Here is a 15,874-nt window from a genome sequence, read left to right on the forward strand (position 1 = left end):
CCTTTCACTAACACATTTTACACCAATCATGGCCGATGTCATTAAGTTCATAAGTAAGAGTCTCCGATATTTATAGCTACATTTTATTAAAATGTTTATTAATGTTAGAATTTGCATTTATTTTGTATGAAAACCGTGTTTTTACTGTGAATTGTCGCAAAACAAGCCGCCACAAAATAAAGATTATCTATACTGGTAATTGGCCTATAAATTGTTACTTAAAATATTTGCAGTGAAGATGTAGAATCTAATTATAGTATAATTTAAAATATTATTTAGTTACCTGTGTAGAGAAAACGTTGCTGAAGGCGTAGTACAGCTGCGGAGAGACGAATAATATGTTCTTGTAGAAGAAGTATTGGACTAGTGTTGCAATTCGGACATAATACCAATGACCATGGACTAACAGAATTTTGCGCAAGAACCTGAATCGTGCAAAAGCGAAGTCTGAGCATCTGACAGCTTGCCGACCTTCTTTTCCCATAATGCCTGTTACAATTAAAAAAAAAATTAAAAACAAGTAAGAATATTGACAAAGAACAATAAGTACGTCTCATCAACTCACATCAATCTTCATAAACTTTATTCACTGCACACGCATATCTTAAAATCACCATTTGTAAGATTCTTCTCGTCTTTAAAAAGTACCTATAAACAGAAAATTTCTCAACCAAAATAAATGTAACCATCATTGTGAAAAAAATTTCAGTAGAATATTATTATAGAGCTTATTTCCTCGAAGATTAATGGAACATGTCATGACAAAAAAAAAATGCTTCTTTCAGTTCGCATAAGAGAAGGTAGTAGCATACTAGAGTTTATTTGTTGGACATTTGACTCCCTGACATAATTAAGAGAGAGAATTTGCATAAATACCGTACCAGTACTCTATTGTTCAGTCGAAAAAACTTCCTTACGTAATAATACTGGTAATAATAATATTAATAATAATAATAATAATAATAATAATAATAATAATAATAATAATAATAATAATATTCCAATAACCCTCTGCTGTCAAATGGTTACTATCTTGCCATTAGATCATAAATTCGCTGGTTCAAATCTAGTGATGATATTCGTAAGTATCTTTAACATGGCTTCATTCAAAAGTCGCACTTTCCATGTTGTAGATAAGAAATGAGCTACAGAATTTACAAACAGTCAAACACTTATCACCAATTACTGCACTTATCTAGAAACCTGACCAATAATGACTGTGACTAAAATGCATACATAATAATTACATACCAAGTGCTCTAATCACTGAGCTATGCCGAAGTTCAATCCGCAGCACCGGATCGAATGCCTCTCCTCTAGTGTTTTTCCCGGTGCTGTGGATTGAACTTCGGCGTAACTCAGTGGTTAGAGCACTTGGTACACAGAACCAGGGATCCGGCTTCGATCCCTGGCACCGGAGCAAATTTTTCTTCTCTAATAATCATTGTTACCAAAACAGATATATTCTGTAGAACCAAAAATTAATCTTTACGTAAATTCTTCGCCCAACAGTGCATATTACTGTAGAATTCCGGCCACCAAGTCACTCAACTGAGTGCGCTCCTTGTAATAATGGCAGTTGACTTAATATTATGTCAACACTGAAATAATGAAACAATTGTCTTTCGAGACAATTAATATTAGGTACCCTCCACAAAATTGGCTTCATTTATGCACCGATGGATCCTTGGTCTCCAGGGAAATAGGTGCAGGTGCAGTTGTTACGTGCTATCTCTTCTCACTTTATAGATCTCTTGGATATGGAACAACAAGTTTTGATGGAGAAATCACTGCAATAAGTGAAAGTCTCAGGAATCTTCTCTTCCACATCAATAAATTTAAAAATGCAGTTATATTGTCAGACTCCAAAGCAGCTATTCTGTCAATAGTTTCTAGACACACACCTTCATCTCAAATAGTAGAAATAAATAAAATGCTCTCTCAACTAATAACACTCAATAAAAGAATTGTATTCCAATGGATACCATCCCATTGTGGAATCCTGGGAAACGAGAATGCGGATGCTTTAGCAAAGAAGGGCAGCACTACTACTTACAGACCTGTTACTAAATCTACGTATTACTCTGTGAAAAGATGTATTAAATCTACATACTTAGACTTCAACAAACAAAATTTGATAACACAATCTCAAGGGAAAAAATGGAACTCTCTGCATCATAATCCACAGTTAATTCCCGATTTACCACGCAAATAGTCTGTAGCTGCATTTAGATTGGCAACAGGCCATGACTGTTTGGCCAAGCATCTGCATAGAATTGGAATATATCAGTCTCCTAACTGTCCATTGTGCAACTCAAATCAAGAAATGGATTCAGAACATCTCAAAATCTGTGCGTCAGTGGCTAACCATGACAATATCTTTGAAAAATATTGGAGTGCAAGAGATCAAATGACTTTATTGTCAAATGCCTGGCATTAGAAAACAACAACATATATGTCGAACTTGGGAAAAACACTAGAGGAGAGAGATTCGATCCAGTGCTATGGATTTAACTTTGGCGTAGCTCAGTGTTAGAGCACTTGGTACATAGAACCAAGGACCCGGCTTCGATCCCCAGTGCCAGAGCTAATTTTTTCTCCTCTAATAACCATTAACACAGTAAAGATATCATAAAGTTATTCAGTTTTTATCTTCCTTAAAAACCCTGTCACTCTAGGTCAGATTTGAATCAGCGAACTTAGGTCCTAATGACAAGCATGGTTTTATAGTGAATTGAAATTGAATTTTATTGCAATATGATCTGTAGAAACTTACCGAGTCCCACGTGAGCTTCCTGTATCATGGATACATCATTAGCACCATCTCCAACGGCAGCGGTAATTGGTTTTTCAGGAAAACCCTTGACTAGTTGGACAACCTGAAATACAATGCATGTTAAAATCAATACTTTCCTATTGAAGTTGTGCATCCTCAGAATTCAGTTTCCACTGAAGAACTTTCAGATGACATTAAGAAGAAATGAATGTAATTTATACAGTATTATATTATTATATTTATGTTTTTGTGTTTTAGAGAGAAGTTCTTTAATTTATTAAATTACATTTTTTGGTTTTATAATAACTAGAGACCGGATTTTAAAGGGAATCAAAACTATCTTCCACTGACCAAATTATTTGGTTTTGACTTTCCCCCTTTTTTTTTTTTTTTAGTCCATATTCCCTTTTTTCCCCTTTTTTAAAAACATCTCTTATTTTGGTTCTTTTTTGACAGAATATCGCAAACATTTAGATAATTTTCCTCTATTTTTCCGAAAAGCCTGTAACTTCCTGAGCAAGCGAAAATAAATATCGTTGAGCGGTCATTTTCTGTTTATAAAGACATTCTGCATTCAAAGGGGCAGAATCATACTGAAACATACTGAAATATTGAATATGATCAAATATAACACTTTCCTTATGTTGTGAAGCGATAAATATAAGCTTGTGTGTGCTATGTGTATCCATGAATGTGCTGAAGTGTGTTTTCAATTAAAATAGCATCCTTTTGAGGGAGTAATATAGTCCTTTTTGAAGTCCTTTTTTGACTATATCAAATTACAACACTTTCCTTATGTTTTGAAGAGTTAAATGTAAGATTGTGTGTGCCATGTATTTCCATGAATGTGCTGAAGTGTGTTTTGGGGAGTAATATAGTCCTTGTTCAAGTCCTTTTTTCTTTTGGCTATAACTTTCCTCTTTTGTCCTTTTTTGATGAAAAATTTTCCCTTTAAAATCCGGTCTCTAATAATAACTATAATTTTATTCTAATCTTGCTCAGAATAGGGACTGATGGCGGGCTTATGTGAGGGTGGCAACGAACCTCCGGATTCGTTTGTATTGTATTGTATTGTATTGTATAATTTTATTCTGCATATTATCAGTGTTTCTGGTCTCTCATCACTTTTATCAATTAAATGTTACTGTATAAAACCTAAATAAAGTAGCCTACCATGAGTATGCAATTTATTTTTCCCCAATTTCATTTTGTAGTGCAATTAACTGACGTTATATGCTATTTCTAACTAAATGTGCATCACAAATAGACAACATAGTATGATGCACATGTGTCATTGTCTGAAAGAGAGATAGAATAATTAATTGTCTTCGTAAATTTACTCATAAATACAGAACTTGGATTAAATCTATTTTAAGATTCAGAAAACAATACATAAAAATATATATTTTGAATATCGAAGATGTGTAATTTAAATAATGCTGACTAAAAATTGAAGATATAGACACTGGAGTCGTGCATTACAGTCACAACGTTTAATTCAAGTTTGTCAAGAAGATCTATAGTGAAGTTCGATATTCGCTGAGGTTCACACTGCGCCCCTGCAGGAGGAGGCCTGTCAGCCTTGTTATGAAAATAATCGCTGTCCTCCATTCTCACCCCTTCATATTTTAACCGCTTAAGGGTTTTAACACATATCTTGCGATTAGTTTTTCTTATGTAAGAAAACGTACTATTAAAGATAGTGACCTAAAAATTTTATGTGAAGAAATTTTGAGTATAATTTGAAAAAGATTACTGCTTTATCTACTCTTAGACAACGGGTTTATAACATTTTAAGAAAATAAATAGAATATTTTAACAGATACAGATTTTGAGTATGATTTGAAAAAGATTACTGCTTTATCTACTCTTAGACAGCTGGGTTTATAACATTTTAAGAAAATAAATAGAATATTTTAACAGATATAGATACAGATTTTGAGTATGATTTGAAAAAGATTACTGCTTTATCTACTCTTAGACAGCTGGGTTTATAACATTTTAAGAAAATAAATAGAATATTTTATCAGATATAGATACAGATTTTGAGTATGATTTGAAAAAGATTACTGCTTTATCTACTCTTAGACAGCTGGGTTTATAACATTTTAAGAAAATAAATAGAATATTTTAACAGATACAGATTCAGATTTTGAGTATGATTTGAAAAAGATTACTGCTTTATCTACTCTTAGACAACTGGGTTTAAAACTTTTTAAGAAAATAAATAGAATATTTTAACAGATACAGATACAGATTTTGAGTATGATTTGAAAAAGATTACTGCTCTATCTACTCTTAGACAGCTGGGTTTATAACATTTTAAGAAAATAAATAGAATATTTTAACAGATACAGATACAGATTTTGAGTATGATTTGAAAAAGATTACTGCTTTATCTACTCTTAGACAACTGGGTTTATAACATTTTAAGAAAATAAATAGAATATTTTAACAGATACAGATACAGATACAGATTTTGAGTATGATTTGAAAAAGATTACTGCTTTATCTATTCTTAGACAACTGGGTTTATAACATTTTAAGAAAATAAATAGAATATTTTAACAGATACAGATACAGATTTTGAGTATGATTTGAAAAAGATTACTGCTTTATCTACTCTTAGACAACTGGGTTTAAAACTTTTTAAGAAAATAAATAGAATATTTTAACAGATACAGATACAGATTTTGAATATGATTTGAAAAATATTACTGCTTTATCTATTCTTAGACAACTGGGTTTATAACATTTTAAGAAAATAAATTAAATATTTTAACAGATACAGATACAGGTTTTGAGTATGATTTGAAAGAGATTACTGCTTTATCTACTCTCAGACAACCGGGTTTATAACATTTTAAGAAAATAAATAAAATATTTTAAGAGATACAATGGTCATAATTTGATTTTTTATAGGTTGTTTTAATATCTGCATGCAAAACTATCTCTTCCTAGCGAAAGAACTACAAGATCTTCTTTGTCGATCGATAATCCATACAACAAGCCTGAATGTCTCGTTTTCTAATTTTCAAAATCTGGTCATCCTAAATAAGAATAATGAGTGCACATTATGTCAGTAAGTACCATACACGGAACTGAATAGAACTTACATGATTCCTCTGAAGAGACCTGAGTAAAAAACATCCAATAACCAATTAAAAAAATGCTTCTTTTATTTATATAATCTTTGGTTAAACTCGATAACAAAATTAATAATTCAGTACGAGTAACTTCCTACTGCCATAGTTACTAGTGTGTTTGTCTGTCTGGGCTACAGAACCTTCCTAGAAAACCAAATTGGAGCATCAATCTAAATACATTTTACTATATCATGTGACTATGAACTCACATACCTGACATTTTTGCAGTGGAGACATTCGACAACAGATGACTGCAGTGCAGGCTTTGCAGATTTCCTCGAAAGCTTTACTATGTTCATCTGATGCATTCAGTGCAAAGTACAGGCTTTGTCCATCTACTACTAATCCATAATGTTCCATATGCTCCATTGAAATCTGATTCCTGCATGACCATTCAAATTCAAACATTAATCACATTAAGACGCACATATACTGGTATGCATATATATAGACATGGCCAGATTTACAGACCCTCCTGCACTTTATGTAAATTTCTTTCTCTCTGTTGTTTGTAGACAATCTTCGTACACCAGTTAGTCAAGATTCTTGTGTTTCAACTCATCGCCATATAAATACAATAATACACCACAGTTATTTGAAATTATAGTGATAAAACACAATTTCTCGCTATAAACAGTGACAGAAAGATAGATTTGAGTAGTTTATAATAATAAGTTTTAAGTGCATTACGTACCTTTACTTTTTAACTTCGCTCTATAATATTCCATTAGGAAAGTCCAGGATAACACAGAAGGTTTGGAATTGAACGGGTTACGTCAGCTTCTTGTCTATGCGGATGACATGAATATGTTAGGAGAAAATCCTCAAACGATTAGGGAAAACGCTGAAATTCTACTTGAAGCAAGTAAAGAGATAGGATTGGAAGTAAATCCCGAAAAGACTAAGTATATGATTATGTCTCGTGATCAGAATATTGTATGAAATGGAACTATAAAAATTGGAGATTTATCCTTCGAAGAGGTGGAAAAATTCAAATATCTTGGAGCAACAGTAACAAATATAAATGACATTCGGGAGGAAATTAAAAGCAGAATAAATATGGGAAATGCCTGTTATTATTCGGTTGAGAAGCTTTCGTCATCTAGTCTGCTGTCAAAAAATCTGAAAGTTAGAATTTATAAAACAGTTATATTACCGGTTGTTCTGTATGGCTGTGAAACTTGGACCTCACTTTGAGAGAGGAACAGAGATTGAGGGTTTTTGAGAATAAGGTTCTTAGGAAAATATTTGGGGCTAAAAGGGATGAAGTTACAGGAGAATGGAGAAAGTTACACAACGCAGAACTGCACGCATTATAGCCTTCACCTGACATAATTAGGAACATTAAATTCAGACTTTTGAGATGGGCAGGGCATGTAGCACGTATGGGCGAATCCAGAAATGCATATAGAGTGTTAGTTGGGAGGCCAGAGGGGAAAAGACCTTTGGGAAGGCCGAGATGTAGATGGGAAGATAATATTAAAATGGATTTGAGGGAGGTGGGATATGATGGTAGAGACTGGATTAATCTTGCTCAGGATAGGGACCAATGGCGGGCTTATGTGAGGGCGGCAATGAACCTCCGGGTTCCTTAAAAGCCAGTAAGTAAGTAAGTGCATTACGTACAGATACAAGGAAGAAATAATTAGAATGCTGAAATTTATTTTCATTACAAAAAAAATTGAGATTCTGTTGACTTAAAAATTGAAATTTGGTATAGACAATACTGAAATATAAAAAATAAATTGTGACAATTTTTAAATTTTCCCTCTGCTCCCCCCCCTCTCTCTCACACTCTGTTAATGACGATATGAACGAGTAAATGTAAACACACAAACTTGAGACCAGTCACTTTCATAATAATTAACAGCTGTTGATTGCTTCCCATTGTTGCAACTCTTGCAACAGCTTTTCAGTTTTGCACCATCCTTTTTGAATCACCGTGTATTTTACATAAAATTAAAATTCATATTAAATCAAGCATTTACATTCTTGTAAATGCATATAAACTACCGGTAAAATTATCAATCAGTTTTAATACACAAGATAAGAAAATTCACAATTCATTTCTCAATATGTTGTTTTATGGTATTATGTTATGACTTATCTGGACTCTGCTAATTTGGCAGTGTAATAAATTCCATTTCTGAATTCATCATTCCAAATATTCTAAGAATAAGTGAAGATGATAAGTAGAAGAACTACATTTCCATTTGAACGAAAAACGATAATAGATTTTGCCTGTAGAAAATTAGAAGTCCAAGAAAAAGAGTATAACTGCTAACATAAATCACCATTTCACTTGACTGTAATTCACGTGAGTTTCCTTTCTTTGAATAAAGAGTCAGCAAAATATTATAAAATTTATGAACCTGTTCATTCCTTTTATCTGTGCACATATTCTGGATTTATTTCAAATCTACTGAATCAATATAATATTATAATAATATCTAACCTGTGAATTGTGAGAGTCTGAAGACAAGTCTCTTCGGTATTATGTCCCGTGAGGTAAAGCTGCCGAGTACCAGGTTTTAAGTGACCACATGAAAAAGAGATATTAACTGCAGTCTCTACTTTATCTCCAGTCAGGATCCAAACCTGCAACCGAAAGCACATTAAAACATAAATAGTCCACACCTGTGGAGTAACGGTCAGCGCGTCTGGCTGCGGAACCAGGTGGCCCGGGTTCGATTCCCGGTCGGGGCAAGTTACCTGGTTGAGGTTTTTTCCGGGGTTTTCCCTCAGCCCAATATGAGCAAATGCTGGGTAACTTTCGGTGCTGGACCCCGGACTCATTTCACCGGCATTATCACCTTCATCTCATTCAGACGCTAAATAACCAAAGATGTTGATAAAGCGTCGTAAAATAACCTACTAAAATAAAAAAAAAAATAAAAACATAAATTATATATGTATGACTAATGCATTAGGCCTATAATGTAATCAGATATTTTACAAAAGTAAATATATAAATGTTGGGTGAATGACGCAGAGTCAAGTGTCAATAGTGGATACAAAAAAATATACGGTAAATATACAGTGGCGACTGCTGGGAGATGGGCTATGTAGAACCGCACATCATGACTATGGACGGTGCCACCATTTTCCACCATTAATATTGCAGGTGCACATCCAGATAGATCACAAAGAATCCTCTCATAATGCATATGAAATAGTAGTTCCGATTTTTATGGTTTCTTTGTAAGTGTGTACGTATTAGTCCATTAGACAGTGTGGAATGCCAATTCCAATGCCTTAAGAAGAAAGTGTACATAAGTCCACTCAATAAATATGGAGCATTAATTATGTTTCTGATTTCTTAGGAATGGTCTGTGTATGAGTCCACTCAATGTTCTGGAGTGCCAATTCAATTGATTGTGGTTTTTTGGATGTGAGATGATGATGACGCCATTGTCACTGCCGCCACCACCACCACCGCTGTCATCATCATCATCATCACCATTATTATTATTATTATTATTATTATTATTATTATTATTATTATTATTATTATTATTATTATTATTCATAGTACGAGATGAAAATGCAAAAACTGAAAATTTATCCTTTGGTAATGTGGAAAAATTCAAGTACCTTGGAGCAACAGTATATAAATGACACTCAAGAGGAAATTAAATGCAGAATAAATATGGGAAATGCTGTTATTATTCGGTTGAGAAGCTTTCATCATCCAGTCTGCTCCCAAAAAAGCTGAAAATTATTGTTGTTGTTGTTGTTTTTTTCTAATGCCAGGCATTTGACAATAAAGTCATTTGACCCCTTGCACTCCAATATTTTTCAAAGATATTATCATGATCAGCCAATGAAGCACAGATTTTGAGAAAAATTGAAAGTTTGAATTTATAAAACAGTTATATTACCAGTTGTTCTGTATGGTTGTAAAACTTGGACTCTCACTTTGAGAGAGGAACAGATTTTAAGGGTGTTTGAGAATAAGGGGCTTAGGAAAACATTTGGGGCTAAGAGGAATAAAGTTACAGGAGAATGGAGAAAGTTACACAATGCAGAACTGCACACATTGTATTCTTCACCTGACATAATTAGGAACATTAAATCCAGATGTTTGAGATGGGTAGGGCATGTAGCACATATGGTTGAATTCAGAAATATAGAGTGTTAGCTGGAAGACCTGAGAAGAAAGGACCTTTGGGCAGGTCAAGACATAGATGGGAGGATAATATTAAAATGGATTTGAGGGAGGTAGGATATGATGCTAGGGACCGATGGCGGGCTTATGTGAGGGCGGCATTGAGCCTCCAGGTTCCTTAAAAGCCATTTGTATTATTATTATTATTATTATTATTATTATTATTATTATTATTATTATTATTATTATTATTATTATTATTGTTATGCTGTTATTGGAGAAATTGAATTTCAATAAGTGATTTTGTCTACAACAAATGTCACTCAGACTGGCTGAAACCTAATTTTCTGCTGTGGAAAGTCAAGCACCTAGCCATTTGGCTAACAGTACACCTCTCCTTATAGAGAAGAATTTTGCCTGCACTTGTAATATTATAGTTCCACAAAAATGTCAATAGTGGACGGCACAAGGAAAACCCTTGATTAAATTTTGACTGTGAAAATAAAAAAATGCCAATGTCGCTGTTGCCAATATGTTACCGCAATGTATAATTATGTCTTTTCACTAAACTCAGCTCTCTGCATTAGTAGGCCTATTACGGTCTAATATTAAATACAATTGTGTACAATTTGATCAACTTCCAGCCATTTTTTTCTGGGTGTCTGACTCTGGATGTCGCAGATTGAAGGGTGAATGTGGACTAGGCTATCAATGGAACAATCATGATAATGGTGATGGGAAGCAAGAGAACCTCGAGGAAACTCCGTCAGCACTCACTCTGACAACAACAAATTCCACATTGACCCAGACGGGAGTCGAACCCAGGTTGCCACAGTGAAAGGAAGAGATTCTAACCACTCAGTCACAAGCAAAGAGTTGCATCAGTATTATATGAAAATGATACCTTGATCCCAGCTGCTCTCAGACTTTCCAGAGTTTCCTGCACGCCATCTTGCAACTGGTCCTCCACGCCAGTAGCACCAAGCAGTGTAAGATTAGACTCCATCTTGTTGTAACTAGCTGCAATTATGGATGTCCTTCTTGATGACAGGGTCTGCCTCGACCTTTCAATGTGAGCTGCCATCTGATTGTATTCGGGGGTACTCAACTTCTTGCGGCATATAACCAGTGTTCGCAGGCCTCTCTGTTCAACGAAATATTGTATTATATAAAACAGACTTTTGTGAAAATATGTGCTAATTCCTTGATTACAACAAGGAGTGACTCAAAAATTCAATTAATCTTGATGAAATGTGCACATTGTACTTTTCATATTAACCAAGAGTATGTTTATAGTAGAAACAAGTCCCTAGACTATTGTTCTAGAAGAAGACCTAAATTAATTTCCCAAACAAATGGATAAAAGGAGCTGCCTCAAGACTATAAGCTCTGCATTACTATCGCATCCTTAAATTTATTTGCATTGGGCTTCATACAGTCTAGGGTATACTAGTACCAAACAAAACAACAGAGTTAAAAACTACAGTCACGCTCAAACCTCCTGACGTTTGCAGGTGTGTCTGCTTATCGGCAATAGCCAATAGCGGCAGTGCTACGTTGCAACGTATGGGCATGCAGACTCGCTGCATACTTGCTGCTTAGAAAATCTCAAAATCAAAAACAAGTGTACTCGGAAAATTGGTATGTTGTAGGGACCCTGAATGCATATATGATGAATGTTTAATGTTTTCTGAACACACAGAAACAAAAATCACATTTCTACCCCCAGTGGTTCCAATTTTATGGGTTAATACAATAAAACCCCGATAAGACACTGTTCAAGGGATCGCGTGTAAACTGCGTATTAACCGGGACCGTGTATTAGGTAGATATACTAATTTTGACTTATATACAGTACTGGTATCTATTAGCATTTTTATTTATTGAAATACGTGATTCGCACTTTGCTTCTGCTTAATTGTTCTATAATGGACGATGCTCTATCTTGTAAATTTATATTGGCTCATTTTGTCATTATTTCTAACAAAAGTTTTCAGGAATACTTCATATATGGAGCTTAAATCCATTGCAAAGAAACTCTCCCATGTATTTGAGTAAAAAGCTGCCGGGGAAAGACGAAAGAAAAACCTTAAGGGAGAGAGAGAGAAACGGCGGTATGGAGAACATTCTCTACCTCTTTCAATAGTGGGGCTATTTCAAATTAAGCCTATCATTCAATTTATTTTACCGCAATGCGCCTTTGTGTTATTCGACAACTTTATTAACCCTAATAAATGTAAAACTATTACAAAAACTGATATAAACTCAGCGAGTATGATTCTTTACGTCTGACTCAACTAATTTTTCTATATTATTATTATTATGTGAAAAATAATCACTTATTCCGTCGGATCCCGGCCACTTAGTCACTCATAACGAGTGCACCTCTGCACATGTATGGACATTATGCCACTGTCATACATCTATGACGCAGTGCATGAGGGTAGGCCACTAGAGGGAACCCAAGAGGTGGAACTTAAACTGAGAGGATTCGATCCGGCATCAGGATGGGAATCCGGTGTGGCTTAGTGGAGCTAAAAACCCGGGTGCAAATCCCGGTGCCAGAGGGAATTTTTCTCTGTTCCACTCATCTTTCATCATAATTATTCTATATTTTGTGACTTTTAATTTCATTCAATGTAATCTGATGATAATATTTATTATTATTATTGTTATTATTATTATTATTATTATTATTATTATTATTATTATTATTAACAAGCCTTCTGCATCTCCCTATCAAACCAATTTCAGGTAATGGGTCGTGCTCCACAGTTTTAAAACTACTGCCTCTGAGAGACAGAGATGGCGAGAGTAGTAGTGACAACGTCGCGCTCGCATATTACTGGTGCTCGCGAAACATCAGGAGGTTTGAGCATGACTGTAAGCATCGAATGTACAGTACAGATAAAGCAAATATATCAGACATACTGCAAGATGTGTAAGAGCTATGACAATAGAAGGCTATTGCGTTAAATGTAGGGCCTATTGGACATCTAGGAAGAAAACGTGGTAACATATTGTACATATAAAATTATATCAATTCATTTATCTATTATTTTGGGTCACTGCAAAATTTAGAAGTAAGGTTGCATGCATGTCCTATTAGCACAGTCTAGTATATACAGTCACGAAGCTCAATACGTAGTAAATATGCATCCATAGATAGTTGCTAACCACTAGGATCGCTATTATCGCCTCATTACAGACAATGCGAAATAGTACCAGCACAGTCTATTGTTCCTAGTACCCTCATCAACTCAAGCTTCGTGACTGTATATACTAAACTGTGCTATTAGTATGAAAGCAAAAGGATTTAATGTCTGATATAATTTACTCACTGATTCAATTGTAACCTTATTTCACTTATTTCTATGAGGCATGAAATAAATAAGCGAAACATACAAACAAACAAGATAAGAAACAAATAAATGAGTTGATGAGTGAATGGCTGAATGAGTAGGCGTAAGTAAATAAATAAATAAACAAGCAAATAAAGAAATATTTGCAAATTCCTTTGATAAGAGCATAACGATGTTAATCACCATTGCAAAATCCGCAACATGTTGTAGTGTTTTATTAACGGGTCCTGCTTCCGTCAAAGGAACGACAGCAGATTCTGCTCCTTTACAATATAGCCAGATTTGTCCATCTTCATCCTGCACAATAACAGACATTCGCTTCCGATCTAAAACAAAATATAAAATAAAATAAGAATGAAACTTCAGACCAGTATTCACATTCGATATTTTCTGAAGAAAATTTATAGAAAAAGTTAACTTCTTAAGTAAAATAACTCGTTGCTTTATATTATGTTCAAATTAAGGGACAGGGAGGAAAATTCTCCTCTCGTCAATTTTTGTTTCTAGTCCATAAATTATTTATATTTTTTTCCAGCCAGAGATAAAAGATTTCCCTCTCCTCATCCCATAATTTTCGTCACAGGAATAAAATAATAAATCGGTATGGCTCAATACTGTTAATAGTTGATGCACTTAAAAATCTCTCTCTTCTCTTTCCGAAAGTTTATTTCGAACCCCACTTTGTATCCTACTCCATTTCCTCCAGGTTATTTTTGTACTCATTTCAAAATAAACTTTCCTTTTATGTTGAATCATTCCTGTAACTATTAACATACTTTTGTTCTTAAAACCGAACTGTTTTTATTATGAACTGTATTTAATTACAAAAATTTAATTAAAGAGTAAAAGTATTCTTCTCATTAACAAAAATAAACTAGTGCATACATCCTAATTGGCAGAATATTTCGATATTTACCAGAAGTGAATTCTAGAGTGTTGAGTTTCCTGTAGTGACGCACTCTCCCCTTCACCATCACAGACATCGACTCTCCTTCTTCTCCTAGGAACACAACCCCACACCTACATGATGGTGTAGAATAAAAAAAGAAATAACTTAATTAAGACATCAATCAATCCGTCGTAATTAATACTTTGTATTCTGAGAATACCTAGAAATATTATATACCTAAATTAAATATTTCTGATTTTGATTTATGCTTTGGTTCACGCATGTTTCACAGCTTTCGATTCTGACTTTTGTAGTTGCAGAGATGTCAGTAAAATTCCGTGACGTGATTTCTTTGCACTACTGTCATAAAGACACCTGTGTTTGGTGTACAAATAATTTTGAAATTTTCTAGTTGACTTTCGTATCTATTTGTGACAAATTTAACGTAGGCTTATTTCTCATTTCAATTTTGATTTCTATTTGAAGGTTAGAAAAATATTGAATATTTACAAAATGTCATTTCAACATCACCAAAATCTAGGTGTGCATGCACTCGTCCGTCCATCCATCTGTCCAAAAATCCACCTACTCACCTATTTCATTCATCTATTCATTCCATTTGTCTCCTTCCTCCTTCCCCCTTCCCCCTTCCATCCCTCCCCCAGGCCTAAGTTTTCTGAAAACTCTCCAATGCTCGAAATGGATCTGTATACACCAGTATCCCACACTGACACTTATTTCTGCTTCTACCTTCCATACTGTCTGTCACTTTTACTACAGAAATGCATGATGGTACACATAAATATTCCTTCAGTAAAATTCAGAGTACAAATTGGATCAGATGTTCACTCAAACCACCCACAGCACTCGCAGAGTGCAATCTGATAGACATCAATTCGTTATCTTGCCCGTATCCTTGACATGCCTGCTCTACAACACAGAAAGTGCAACATAATCATAGCAAAAATGAAACTCGATAAATACATCAGTTTTACGCATTTTTAATTGTTAGTGATTTCTAAGGAGCGGATTTCTATTTAATTAAATATTATTTTTTGCGTGTGATAAAACACAATTAACAAAGTTAAAAATTCCGAACATAAAGTTTCAAGTTTAAAACCCGAATTTTGTTTCATATAAAACATATTTTCACAAAAAAATTATGTAAATACATATTTTCAGGAAATCTATTATAAACACATAAATCTTGGAGTTTTTTTACTTAAATAATTTTTTTACAAGAACTTTTAAATATTTTAAAACTAAATCAATTATATCACTCAGAAGTACATTATCTTTTTTAAGAATTCTTGGTTGCTTCGTGTTTCTAAGCGCTGTGTGGTGTAGCCGTGATCCATTTTCGTAATAGTATCGCCTCAAGTTTTGGGAACTGCTAGGCAGCCTATCAGTGTTATTATTAGAGAATAAATTAACATGGACAAGGAGGAGAGATCTTGCAACACATAATTAGGAATGTTTATTGTTGCTGAAGATGATTTCATTCCACGCTTTGTTTGTGAAACACAACAGATAAAAGCTGGGTATGAATATTATTTAATTTAAACAAATCTCTCGCCTCTCGCTCATGTCTAT

General features: G+C 34.1%; 1 protein-coding gene across 7 annotated transcripts in view; it reads right to left on the reverse strand.

The window, feature by feature from the left end:
• The window catches only part of LOC138695934 (phospholipid-transporting ATPase IF-like), a 344,160-nt gene that overhangs the window by 30,369 nt on the left and 297,917 nt on the right, over positions 1-15,874 (reverse strand). For all 7 annotated transcript variants that reach the window (XM_069820330.1, XM_069820328.1, XM_069820329.1 and 4 more), the window contains 7 exons: positions 14,309-14,412; positions 13,576-13,718; positions 10,935-11,174; positions 8,378-8,520; positions 6,136-6,304; positions 2,777-2,879; positions 284-489 (listed from right to left, as the gene is read on the reverse strand). In XM_069820330.1, coding sequence (XP_069676431.1) covers positions 284-489; positions 2,777-2,879; positions 6,136-6,304; positions 8,378-8,520; positions 10,935-11,174; positions 13,576-13,718; positions 14,309-14,412 — 1,108 coding nt within the window. The remainder of the gene's footprint in view (positions 1-283; positions 490-2,776; positions 2,880-6,135; positions 6,305-8,377; positions 8,521-10,934; positions 11,175-13,575; positions 13,719-14,308; positions 14,413-15,874) is intronic.

The sequence above is a fragment of the Periplaneta americana genome, chromosome 3 (genome assembly GCF_040183065.1).
Source record: "Periplaneta americana isolate PAMFEO1 chromosome 3, P.americana_PAMFEO1_priV1, whole genome shotgun sequence".
Taxonomy (NCBI): Eukaryota; Metazoa; Arthropoda; class Insecta; order Blattodea; family Blattidae; genus Periplaneta; species Periplaneta americana.